A 13,479-nucleotide genomic window follows, 5' to 3' on the forward strand; every position below is an offset into this window, starting at 1 on the left:
GAAAGGGGACGTTTGAGTTTAGAAGAGCGGTAGCATCATCCAATAGCATTCTACTGATTTATGAAGCTTTAACAAGACATGCAGTTTTTCAGCTCTTTGTTTTCACTGCTGCATAACTTCCTGTACATAAAAGGTCTGCATGCTTCAAAGTGGACAGTGGAGGTAGCACTGGTTTGTCAGTGGGATCAGAGACAGTGTCTCTTTTGGGGAATTTACGCCTCAGATTTCTTCTGCAGATTTTTTAAAATAAGCCGGGGTCAAGGCTTATTCTTTGGCCAGACTACAGTCACCGATTACCCTGGACGATAGACTGAAGATTTATTTTGGATCCAGGGTTACTGCATGATGCATTACCTTACAAAGATTCATTACCTTTCTCCACCAGCGAAGAAATATGTCATCACTAATGCAGCTGCAGGCACGGAAAGAGGACGTCTTCCTTCAGGGCAGAGTTTTTGTTAAAGCATGATGCCACATAGACACACGTAGTGAAACTATTCCTTTTTCTCCTAGAAACCGACATGGCTTCATGGTTTTCCACGATAGTCAATATTTGTTTGTAAACAGTTGTATGTGAACAGATCAGAGTTCTTTGAAAGAAAATTGCAGATCAGCGCTAAATGAAAACTGGATGTCATCCTATAGAAAAATGATTCCTGCTTCCTTAACCAAGATTGTAAGGAGGAGTCCAGAACTGAAATTGTAGCCCCATATTTTACTGAATAGTATTCACCGGAATCTTAAAAAGATATGAATGTACAACTTCATATTTATGGTAACATCCTGTAAAATGTCTGTTTTTTTGACGTCTCTTTAGTCAGCTAGACAACACAGAAGTCCTACTTCATGCAACAAACTTAATTGGAAATTTAAACTGACTAAAATATATGAAAAATATGCATATCAAAAATGATATTCAGAAACCGCAATAGCCTAATTTTTTTGTCTTTTTTTTTTTCCTGGTTTAGTTCCAGCTGTCAGAAGCTGTTGACGCCTCCCTGATTTTGCCTCAATCCACTCTGAGGAGCGTCTGACAGACGGCGCTCGCGCTGCCTGGACCCACATTTGAATAAGCCATTTGTGTTTACAATGTGAGCCAGCGCTCACACACAAACACTCAAAGAAAAAAAATATCAGGGTGAATTTGTGGAAGCACAATGAGCGCTCTTGACAGCGTTATCAGCAGTGCGCTGGTATGTTGACTTTATAATGTATAAGCAGTATAGCAGAAGATCAAGGCGAGAACGTTTCTTCGGGCTCATATTAGAGGTTGCATTGAGACAGTCAGTTTCCGGCTTTGATCTGCACTTTGGAAAGGATTGCCTGCCTGAATTCTTAAGAAAGACTTGACTAAGTGAACGCTGTGCAAAATGACAGATTTTGTACCCTTACATCCTTTCTTTGTATCCTCAAAAAAAATAAAATAAAAAATTCAGACCGTTGCTGTTCAAACTGCACCGCCCCAACTACAGACTTTTGAACCTGTGTTTTCCTCCAAACACTGCAGCGTTTCATGTGAGTGTTGGGAACTAATTAGCGCAGTAGCAGGTGATTGATCAGATGTTTCACTGTTTACCTGACAGTGACAAACGGCTCAGCCTCCAGCTGTCGGGTTTGACAGCTCGCTGTGAAGACGACTGTACCCAGGCTCCGTCCAGCCTTGGCTCCTGGTGCAGCCCTACCGCCTGTCATCCTGTGTACTTAAAATGTGTTAGCATCATTACAGATGGCCTCTGTAAATGCTGCTGACAGAGGTATAACTATCTCCCATAACTTTCAGCTCTCGGTGGCAGATGCTCGCTGCCAGACCCTAAGATGAACAGTTATCATTTGTCACTTTTTCTGTGGCTGCCACAGACCTGGATGCAGACCAGCCTGTGCTGCTCAGAGCAGAAACCCTCTGATGGGCACACACATCGTCTGCCAACCATAACCTGCCAAATCTGAAAACTTGAAAAAAAAAAAGTCTCTTTGGGTCACAAAAAGACCCAAAGAATGTCTTTGGGTCTCTTTCTAAAGGCATGATCTAGATTGATTTAGATCATGCAATCTAAAGGCTTTTGATAAAGTCTGTTCTTCATATTTTTGTTGTAATTATGTTGCAGAAATCCCTCGCCCACACTCCGAAATCCTGACCAGTGGTGCAGAAGTTTCAGACATTTCATCAGCCAGTAAGTCTCATTAAAGTTGAAATGAACTTAAATGTTTTCTGTACGTCTGCATGTTTTAAAGGAGGAAAAAGTTTCAGTTCCCTTTTCCATCACCAATACGATCTCCCTGCCAAGCATGTTTTCACACCAATAAATGAATAAAGAAACGTATTTAGTGTACAAATAGATAGCTCACAATAGTTGTTTTTTTTTTCATTTCCATGACTGAAATCAAGAAATTAATTCAGAAGCTTGAAAGAAATACAAAGCAAGCAAGAGGAAACTGAGACTACAGCCAAGTGGTGCGGAAAAGTGTTGTTGCTACGCTTAGAATGCTGAAATTGGACATCAGTGCTTAAAATAATGTTCACCCAAGACAAAAGTAGCAACTTAAACTTAAATTCTGACAGAATGTAGTAATTTCTGATCCTGTTTTGAGCGTCATTGTTATGTTGATAATGATATTGTTAATGAGCCATAGTTGCTCTGGGTTAAATTTTTTTTATATTAATTCTGACTGAAATGTAAGAGGAACAGAAAGGTTAAAATACATTATGTTGATCAAATATTGCATTTTAGTATGTACGTTTATATGTTCAGCATGAGAGATGCTGAAGATAGTGATAAATGAGCTAATTACCAGAATTGGGTGATAAGTGCCATACATGTAGCACTCTACAGTGAGGAAGCTGTTACTGAAGGAAGGAAAAACGCTTTCAGTATTAATATACATCATACAAAATTAATATTATTTTACTCTCATTATCACCACTAGAGTTAAGCTACAATGAATCATGATGCTAAATTAAATATTCAAGTGTAAATAATTTAGTAAGGGCATACATTATAAACTATGACCACATCATATCCTTGTTTTTCTGCACTAAAAAGTTAAACATGAAACTATTTCACTAAAAATATTAATGAGTACTATTATTAGGTAAGATCTGGCAGGAACACATACGCAAACGGAGAAGGACCTGGATCTGGTATTTTATCACCAGATTATACCAACCCTCTCTTCTTTTCTCTTCTTCTCTTTTGTTGACGTTCATCGGTGTAAATCTGCCACAGAGGAACAAAGAGATTTACCTGAGTTATCTGTTCAATCTGAGGCCCAGATAACTTATCATTTGCTCCGCTGTGCAAAGCTAATAATGTCAGGCCTGGCTCGCAGCGATTGCCTGGAATATACAACCTTAATATGTGACTCGGGGAGCTCTGTTCGCCCGAGCCGTAATGAGAAAATAAAATTCAATTTGCTGACTTTGTATAGGTGAGATTTTTGCCTGACAGTGTGTTTGTATGTAACAAAGAGCTAACCATCAGTTTTGAGGACTTGCTTGCTTTTTTTATTTTTTATTTTGATCAATCAGTTAATGGTTGATCTTTGTCACATTTCCCCTTCATGCATAAACTAGTAACCACTTGGTTTTAACATTTTTGCAGTGCAGTTGCAGTGGGTTTAATTGATACTTTTTATTTGCAGGTTTGTAATTTGTTTCAACATTAATCTCCTTAGACAAAGCCCACTAAAGATGAATGCAGAGAGGCTGGACAATGTTATCAGTCTTTGCAGGCTGCTTGTGAAGCCTTTGCAACCTTTGTCGGCCTGCATGCATATGTGTGTGAATGAGTGAGTGAGAGAGTGAGAGAGCGTGTGTTCAGGGGGCAGCTTGGGAAATGAGAGGAGGGATTGTGGATAATAAATCCATCACCGGTGTCTCCACTTGGGCAGCCAAAGAGCTGACTTGGTTGACAAAGTGGCCTTCCGCTCAGCATCCTGGCAGCGCAGCCTGGCTAATAGCAACAACCTCTGCTTAATGCCCTGACACTAATGAATTCATGGAATTAGCTTTCAGAGCTGAACGAACTGATAAAAGAAACAGAATTTCTGCTGCGATTATCTGAAAGCAACTTGACTAGTGAGTTTTTTTCACCCCCATCTTTAGCTTTAGCTTAACAATTGAGCACAATCCAGTGATGTTTTCTTAAAGGAGGAGGGGGTGTTATGTGAAATGTAATTTTTGAGCTTTACATCATGATATATAATCATGACGCACATATCTGAGGAATCCTTGAATCTCCCATGGCAACCACTCAGGGTGCCTAAACGCTTGCTCTCACAAAGCTCCTCCTATTGCCACAAAGCTCCTCCTTGGAGTCTCCTGCCGAGTTTCTGCCTCCTCCATGCCTTCTCCACTCAGCTCCACTAGCATTAGCAGTAATTAGAAAAACACCTGGTGGAAGTGTGCATGTGATGACCTAATCACACAAACTGTTTCACAGTTCAACGATCCTATTAATGGTTATAAATGACCCGCTGGAAAGGCACTGTTGTGATGACATGCTGAAGGTGGAGCGTCAGAAAGAGCAGGAGCTTCTTAAAGAGACGGGCCGTTTTTAAGGCGTCAAACGGCAAAGTCAAATTTCTTTTATGTCATGTTTGATCCTTATAGCATTTTTATAACAGTTGAGTTTACCAGTTACTACATTGTGCTATAAAATGCCACAATGTATCTGTAAAATACACAATACCATCCCTTTAAATCTTTTCTTGTCTTAAAGATTAACTCATCTAATCAGCATGTCTTAATTCTTAATAATTGTAATAATTTACATAGTAAAGAGTTTTTTTTTCTGAAGAATGGACTTTGTCTGAGCAGTGACTGTGATTTATTGTGTGTAAGGCTGCAGAAGGATTTGCTCACCACAAACCACAGCTAATTATCATGAACATTCAGGGAGACCATTCAGAGAGAGCTGTCGTTGAGTTGATCTTAAAACAATGCCTGCATAGCAGCAGATGTTTTGTAGTGTCACAGGACACATTAGAGGTAAAAAAAACCCCAACCAAAATGTATTTGTTTTCTCTTTAACAGAAAACAGATACATTTCTTTATGTGATCTATTTCTTCCATGCTTTTAAGATTTTCTGGTTTTGTGATTTTGAAATATAATCAAATTTACGCTTTTTTTGGATGCAACTGAACCAAGTCTGATTTTCCTTTGTGTCACACAGTCTAAAAAAATAAAATAAAATAAAAATCACGTGGGAAACTCAGACTTGTTTCAGGCTTCTTTTAGTTTCAACAACGTTCACTTGATTCTCCTAAAGATTTATGAACACCTAAATAATTCCTTAGTTTCCTAATAACTGTGTGTTTTTTCTGATTCTAAGGTGTTTGATAAAGGACTTTGAGGCCCGTCCATGTGTGACCCACCTGCTGGAGCATCCCTTCATCAAGCAGGTCCATGGCAAAGACGTAGCTCTCAGCCAGCAGTTAGCGAATCTTATCAGAGAGCAGCAAGAATTTGGGTGCAGAACCAGAACCAGGTAAGTCTTAAAAAAAACCCCACACAATTTCCTAAAGTGTCTGTGCAGAAGAAATGATGAAAAATCTACACTGCCTCTGTTGGGTGTTGAGTTCTCTGCTTCAGCTGCAGGGGGATCAACTGGGTGCTGTTATTAAGTCTGACCAGTAGGGGGCAACCTCTCATCTTGTTATGTTCAGACGCATGGAGATGAGACACGGCAACGGATATTACAGTTTGTGATTAAAGATAAGCTCAGAGTGTGACTAATTCGGAAAGAGTGATTGTGATGACTTACTTGAAATTAATAAAACCAATTCAGTTAAATCTGTGTTCAACTATTTGTCTGGTCCACTCAATTAAGCCCCTGATTGGAGGAATAAATATTAGCTTTAAACCATATAGGGTTTTGCGACAATAGCTAGTGAGCTAGTTATTGGTTCGCAGGCCTGCAGGATCCACATATGAATAGAAGAGATTTCACGAGGTTAAAGCTTCGCTCAGAGACTCACAGGGCAGCAAATGACAGCGCAAACTGTGACCATTTTACTGGAGGAATACTGACTCTGGCTGTGCTTAATCTTCAATATAAAAGAGTTTGCTGAAGCTGCCCTTGACTGAGAGTCCTGATGCCTTGCCAGCTCTGTTTACTCCCGAGAGCATGCAGAGTTGGTGCCTGAGCCTGATCCCGAATTCCTGTCCACAGTGAAAGTGGATAATGGGATTAGGAGCTTGTAGGGCGAGAACTGGGCTCGCCCGGTTTAGTCTCCCATGCCACTGATCGTCGAACAATGAAGCAGATAAGAATAAGAAAGACGTAGGGAACTTAAAAGTAGCTGCCGTAGGTGGAATGGCGTTGGTTTACTTCAAAGCGGGAGAGAGTCAGACGCTGGAGGTCTCGAGTCCTCCTCCAACGGGACACGAGGACAAGGAGTCACTTCTTAGGGAGCACATGCCAAGAGTATCTCCCCACTGCTGCACCGAGACTGAAAAATGAAGACGAAGGCAGAGGAGGAAACATTCACTAACCTGGAGCTAGAATATCTTCTCTCTTATGATTGATTATTTATTGTAATAGAATAAAGATACAGCTGGTGAATTGAATATCATAGGATATGTTGTGATTTTCATGCGTTCTTTCAGAATTTAATTTTATAACTCACAATCTGCTGCTGTGCTGTGAAAAAGTTTCAGGGTTTTTTTTTTATGTTTTGGCTGCTTCGTTTTTAATTTTACCCACTTGTTTAAGATTATTAAAATGATGTAATATCAGACAAAGAAACCTGAGTAAATACGGAAAAGTAGTTATAAAATTATAACTTGGCAAGAAACAAAAGCCATTCAAACCAATCTGATCCTGTATGTGAAAAAAATAGTCCTTACAACTCGTTGACAGCAACAGATTTCATTTGCAAGAGTTTGCAAAAACACTCGTCTTTGCAGAAGTGTTTTAATTCAGACCAAAGTTCAAATTTATGGTTCTACCAAGTACAGCTTTTTACATTCAGGAGTTTGTTCAAATGAACATTCAAGCATCTTACAATGACATCTGAACTAGTTAAACTAAAAGGAAAAAAGATGGTTAGCCCTCGTGATGTCTTGTTTTGTCTAGAATGAGTCGAATGCAGCTGCTAATGACTTCCAAAAAAGAAAAAAAGGAAATCTGTCTGCAAAGTCACCAGCACTTGTTCTGGTATGAAAACTGAATTTATTTTTGCAGAGTCATTGAATCTAACAGCGGCACTGGGTGGTGGAGAGTTTTTGGAGATAATAAATCAGAATCTGAAGGTTGGTTTGCATGCTCTGTATTTAACTTCAGAACATCAATCCTGGCGCTCCCAGCGTTAAGACGGTTTCCATTATTTTCACAAGTGGTGGTTAACAAAGATGTCGCAAGCAAATCGAACACAGCACGCAGCAGTCAGACTGTTGTGTTTTGATGAGCAGAGATGTTTTAATTAGCTGTTATATTCCTTTATCTGAAAATCTGCCCAAAATCTAGACGCTTTTAAAAAGACGCTTGTTCTTCAGGAACAAAGTCCTGCAGCCTGTTATCATTTTGGCCGTCCTGCTGAGGATCAGTGGACCGCTGATCAATCAGATGATTCTGAAGACTGTAAATATTCATCTGCATTAGTGCTGTGCCAAATGGCTCTGCATGTAGTGAGGACAAAAAGCATATACTGCCTTTTGTTTGTTTCTGTTTGATGAATAAAACAGAAACTGATTACAGACCGAATGGGATTTGATTTGCTTTTTCTAACTATTTGAATTTCAATTATTTAGTGAATTTCATCTTTCGATGTCCATGTTTGAAATAACCTGTGCCATACTTGTCCCGTTTTTCATGTTACTTTGATTATAACATCTTTTAACAAAGGCCAAAGGCCTTTGTTACAGTTTCTTTTTCACATGTTTATTCTTTTTTTTTCTATCTTGTTATTATATCTCACTGAAGGTGGCATTTGGTTTCTTATTTAAATTAATCAAATTTAATTCTTTTGGTATGCATTTCTTTTGCCTTCATTATATAATTTATATCGAGAGCGATTTTTTAAAAACAATGTCATGATTTTTTATTTTTTTTCCCCCGAAACCATAAAAGACAGCAGAGTCACATTGACACTTGCAAATAGAGCTTTAAAAATTAATGAAAGAAGTCCATATTTAGGTTATGGCTTGTTTTTAAGAACAGTGTAACTTTGTCGGCAGCTCTGTGCGTCTGAAATGGAAAGTTACGAACATGAAATCATCAGACGGCTTCCTCCCCGCAACACTGCGGCTTATTGGCTTGTTATCCAGCAACAAATGATCTACTGTGTGAAAATAAATCATGTGAGGCTGCAGCTGCACAGATTCATCAGCGTGATGGATTCATTGTTGGTTTCCTTGTTTCTCTCTGGGAATCTGTTGACATCATAAAACACCTCTATCGTATTCATTTAATGGAAAAGGTTGATTGCTATTAGATCGTGTATTCCTGCACTCCGAGAGGAATCTGAGTCACACCTCTGCTTCACTCTTTCTCACATTCACCGGGTGTCCCTGGAGGTTTTCATGGAGCCAGCTGGCTGCGTGTTGACCTCCGGCCTCATGGGACTTGTTGGAGAGTAATAGGTCAAAACACAGATGAAGAGCAATCACAGCTGGTTTTACTGGGAGATGAGTCCCCTGGGGGAGCTTTATAGAGCGTTACTCAGCCCTTCGATGTGACCGGGGCTCAGATTCAGCCATCAAACTACTTTTGGTGTCCTGTTGCAGCTTGTAACATATATTGTGTCCTTTATTTCAAACAGGCACAAGCGGATTAATACTCGTAAAACCCTGATAATTGAAAGCTGCCCTGATGACGATCTGGTAAACCTGGAGTTTCTAGACGAGGTAAAGTTGCATTAAACTGGGATTAATCATTTCTGATCATTTTCATTTCTAATACTGCTTGACTATTCTTTTTTTCTTTCTAAAGGAGATGATAATCAGTCATCTCCAGAAGCGGTACGATGAGCTTCAGGTCTACACTTACGTTGGCGACATCCTCATCGCTCTCAATCCTTTTCAGAACCTCAGCATCTATTCTCCTCAGGTTGGTGGAGAAACTTTTTCACATTTTCCCAGAGATAAATGTTCAAATCGAAGAGATAAAAAAAAGAAAAAAAAAAAAAAAACAATACTATGAGCTGATTATTTCACATTTTCACCATTTTGTGAAGTTAGAGTTTTGGATGTTTTGTTCCTGACTTCTCAAGACTAGAAAAGGAGGCGTCTCTCTCTGGTCAGACGTTTATAGTGATATTCCAGTTCATTCTTAACAAACACTGGTTCTTAATTTAGTTCAGAAAGGTTTAAATTATTGATTCATGTTCATAGTTCCCCACTTACCCATTTGAAGTTTCACAGCTTCAACACAGACAAGTTATTATTAATGTATTATGTTTTGTCTAAATGTATAAAGATGTGATTCACCAATTAGCATACTGATTATAATCTGACCTAACATTTACAACTTAAAATCTGTTTTATACTCTCCTATTGTCTTTGCACTGATAAAGTTTATTTTATATAATGTCTGAGCTGCCCATGTTCATATATTTGAATGCTTTTGTCATTAGAATACAGAAAAAGTTCAATATTTTGACTAAAAAGCATCACATATATGCAGTTTTTAAATACCATTCATTAAGAGCAGACATTGTTTTTGTTTTGTTTCGAGCCTTAAACTCTTATTGCACATAACAAAGTTGAAGTGAGCTGCTCTCGCAAAAAATAGATACAGATAAATAAATCAGGATCAGCACTTTAATGATCTTAAAAATATTGTGCTATTGAGACGATGGAAACACAATTTGACAAGTAATTTTAAACCATTTTCTGCAATCTGCCCTGCTATCAGGGAAGTTGATCTGTCATATCTGGCCCAAACTGGGATGAAAACCACAAAATTGCAGACTTTTTTGAAAATTGTATCTATACAATCTGCACCTTCATATAAACTCTTTCTTTTTTCTTCCTTAGTTTTCTAAGCTGTATCATGGCGTAAAGAGAGGTGACAACCCTCCACACATCTTTGCCACAGCAGATGCAGCGTACCAAGGAATGGTGACTTTCTGCAAAGACCAGGTCCTCTGGAGGAATACAGTATTACATATTGATATAAAAGTTTAAGTTCATCCTGTTGGACTGAAATGATCAATTCAGACTATTCAGACTTTTTTCAGTGTGCTATCTTAAAACAAACATACACTGAGCTATGAGGCCATTTCAGTCTGTAGGGACAGAATATCAATCAAAGATGCAGGAAAGTTACCCCACTGCTGTCCTTCGTACAGAAACAGCTCAAAGCTTCAGCTCCCTCCCTAGGTTTTAGACAAGCCTGCAGCATGAAATGCAAATAAATAGTTACATTTTATGCAGTTCATTTGGATTTTGAGCTAAATATGTCTCTCTGCATAATAACAAAAAGCTGCTTTCTCTTTTCCAACCAAACTTTTATCCTCCCTGTTGTGTACTTTATTTTTCCCTCCCTTTTTTCCTCTTGTAAAGTTTAAACTTTGCAGATTTTCTACAACATATCTTGAAAGCAGCTGGCCCACGTTGACGGTGTGGAATGTGGTCTTGATAGTTACTTGTTAAACCATGAAAAAATGTCCAAGTTGTGTATTGGTTGACAATTTGTTTTTGCTGTTCTTTTAGTGCATCATCATTAGTGGTGAAAGTGGATCAGGGAAGACAGAAAGTGCTCATTTGATTGTTCAACATCTTACCTTCTTAGGAAAGGTATTTTCTCACATTATCAATATTTCTCACTGGACAGTGTTTGCCAAGCAATCTGTTATTCCCTCATGCAAAACTGAGAATGCACTCGATGTTTCTCTCAGGCAAACAACCGGACTCTGCGGGAGAAGATCCTGCAGGTCAACCCTCTGGTCGAAGCCTTCGGAAACGCCTGCACAGCCATCAACGATAACTCCAGCCGGTTTGGTAAATACCTGGAGATGAAGTTCACACCGACCGGAGCCGTCATCGGGGCAAAGATCTCTGAATATCTGCTGGAGAAATCGCGGGTTATCAAGCAAGCAGCGTGAGTGAAACCTTTAACTTGCTGCATATTTAAATTTGTGTTGCGCTTCTAACAAATGTTTGTTCTTTATTCAGCGGGGAGAAGAACTTTCATATATTTTACTACATGTACGCCGGGCTTTACCACCAGTCCAAGCTGAAGACTTACAGGCTGCCAGACAAGACACCTCCCAGGTCTGTGCTGCGATTTTATGTGCTGAATTTATGCCTGGCTCTGACATGTTTCTTAGAAATAAAATCACAAGTGTGTGAACCTTTTCCCAAACCTGGCTTTAAAATAAAATGCTGTAAAACATTAGGTGCTCACCCCCTTTGAGATTTTTCTGTTTTTTTCTCTTTTGTCACACCAAAATGTTTTAGATCATAAAGCACATTTTAATATCTGACAAAAAGTATGATGATAAACTTATATTTATAACTTAAGAATCGGCCTGTTACTCAACTTGGGCCAAGTTGAGTTGTTAACTATTTTCCTCATTAAATGTACCATTTAAATACTGATGGAGGCTGCATAATATTAGGAAAATGCATCAGTCACAATACACATTTTTTACTCTTTTCTTTCTTTTAGTTTTGTTTTTATCACTTCCACTATAAAAAATGTACATGAAGTGTTAGCATTGCGGGTGGTGAAAGTCCAGCTAATAAAATACAAACATATAAAATGTACATGTTTGGCACTGAAGATGAAATATTTGGTGTAATACTGATTTGCAATATTCCATACATGGACATTGCAACAAAAGTTGTGACTATACATTTCTTGTATTTACTCATGTTATCTGTGTCTGATGTAATTATTATTATTTTTTTACATTACTTAACAAAATTTTGAGAGAAAAAAAAAACAAAAAGAGAAGAAACCTGTAACCTGTTCTTAGATTTGTTTTTATTTTTGCATTGTGTTGTTTCTCTTTTTGACAACATCATCAAACGCTGACATGCGTAAGTTTCCTGGTTTTGAAACTTGACATCTCCTCTCGTAATCTCTCTCTCTCTGCAGGTACATTGACAGTCAACAGAGCAAAGTGATGCAGGACATTGTCTCGAGGAAACAGTACAAGGAGCAGTTTGACGCCATTCAGGAGTGTTTCAGAAACATCGGCTTCACAGAAGAAGTACTTTGCACAACTTAAATACTTAAACTTGTATTTTCTTTAAGTGCCACGATAACTGGGCTCTCTCTTATGCTTTTTCTTTTCACAGGAGGTGAACTCTGTTTACAGGATTCTGTCAGGCATTCTGAACACAGGCAATATTGAGTTTACTGCCATCACGTCTCATCACCACACAGATAAGAGTGACGTGCCAAACTCAGAGGCCTTAGAGAACGGTGAGACGCAGCAGCTCGGCTCTCTGTCTGTAACGGCGAGCGCCTGTTTCCAACGAAACCATTTGTTTAGATAAATGATTGCTTAGTCAGGCACTTTATTTCTAAAATGTGTTACGGCACATTGGAGCAACGCGCACCACAAAAAGCAAAAAAATTAAAAAAATCAACCATATTGTAGAAAACAGAGCAAAAGTTGAAACATTTCACAAACATATACCTCAAAATTATGGATGCTACTATTGTGATTATTTATGTCTTTGCTCCTTCTACATAAAATTTGCAAAACTGATAAGTCTTAACTGATTACTGTAAAAAATGGATAAAGTTTTATTACCAAAGAAAATGTGTTTAAATGATTTTATGACACCTCTCTTTTGGGCTTTAATACAAAGTAATTTAAGAATAACGGAAAAAAAGTGTTTCTTGATCTAAACGTTCCGCTTGTAGGACATAAAACAAGCAGCTTTCCGACCTAATGAAGAGATGACAACAAAAAATATCTCTCGCTATATTGATTTTCCATATTCTGTAGAAGACAGAAGAGCTGTTTAGTCTGGTGTATCTCTTCTCTTTCTATATAAACAAAATAACTCACAAAACATATTTTTCCTTCAGGACAAATTTAGAGCAGAAGTACAAAAAAACATCCCTCTGAAACAGAAAAATTAAACCAAAAAACAACAATTTAGCAAAAACCTTACAAAATTACTAGAGTATTTATTAGTGCTTTTACTTCATCATATATAATATCAGATTAGATTATGATAATATGATTTGTTACATAATTTATATTATTACATGTGTACTATACAGTATACTGTGCAGAGCTTAAAGAGGCAGGCATGACCACAAAGCTTTAGACCCGTTTAGATGGGCTTCTAACAAAAGAAGACTAAACAATGTAAACCGAGGGTTGAAGTGTATAATTGACTTTCCGTCACCTATAAGAACGACTTACTGTATCTGAGAGACGCCACATACTGTAGCTCAGTGGTAGGGCTGGTGCAGCATAGAGGCTGCAGTTGTCTGCAGTTCGATTCCCGGCACTTGGCCATTTTAAAACATGCGTGTGTGTAACAATGTTAGTATAAGGCAGTGCACAAA

The 13,479-nt window shown here is 38.3% G+C and overlaps 1 protein-coding gene across 10 annotated transcripts in view; it reads left to right on the forward strand.

The window, feature by feature from the left end:
• myo3b (myosin IIIB) overlaps nt 1–13,479 on the forward strand; it is a 79,695-nt gene that overhangs the window by 16,402 nt on the left and 49,814 nt on the right. For 9 of the 10 annotated variants that reach the window (XR_014085787.1, XM_081603116.1, XM_081603081.1 and 6 more), the window contains 10 exons: nt 2,106–2,171; nt 5,332–5,487; nt 8,762–8,846; nt 8,932–9,048; nt 9,978–10,082; nt 10,656–10,739; nt 10,841–11,043; nt 11,118–11,216; nt 12,046–12,160; nt 12,249–12,375. Coding sequence is in view for 9 of the 10 variants with exons in the window: in XM_081603116.1 (XP_081459242.1) it covers nt 2,106–2,171; nt 5,332–5,487; nt 8,762–8,846; nt 8,932–9,048; nt 9,978–10,082; nt 10,656–10,739; nt 10,841–11,043; nt 11,118–11,216; nt 12,046–12,160; nt 12,249–12,375 (1,157 nt within the window). In the remaining variant the exon portion in view is untranslated. Of the gene's footprint in view, nt 1–2,105; nt 2,172–5,331; nt 5,488–5,559; nt 7,254–8,761; nt 8,847–8,931; nt 9,049–9,977; nt 10,083–10,655; nt 10,740–10,840; nt 11,044–11,117; nt 11,217–12,045; nt 12,161–12,248; nt 12,376–13,479 lie in introns of those variants that run through there. The other variant, XM_081603120.1, reaches the window with a different exon arrangement.

The sequence above is a fragment of the Poecilia reticulata genome, chromosome 2, assembly GCF_904066995.2.
Source record: "Poecilia reticulata chromosome 2, P_reticulata-male-v2, whole genome shotgun sequence".
Taxonomy (NCBI): Eukaryota; Metazoa; Chordata; class Actinopteri; order Cyprinodontiformes; family Poeciliidae; genus Poecilia; species Poecilia reticulata.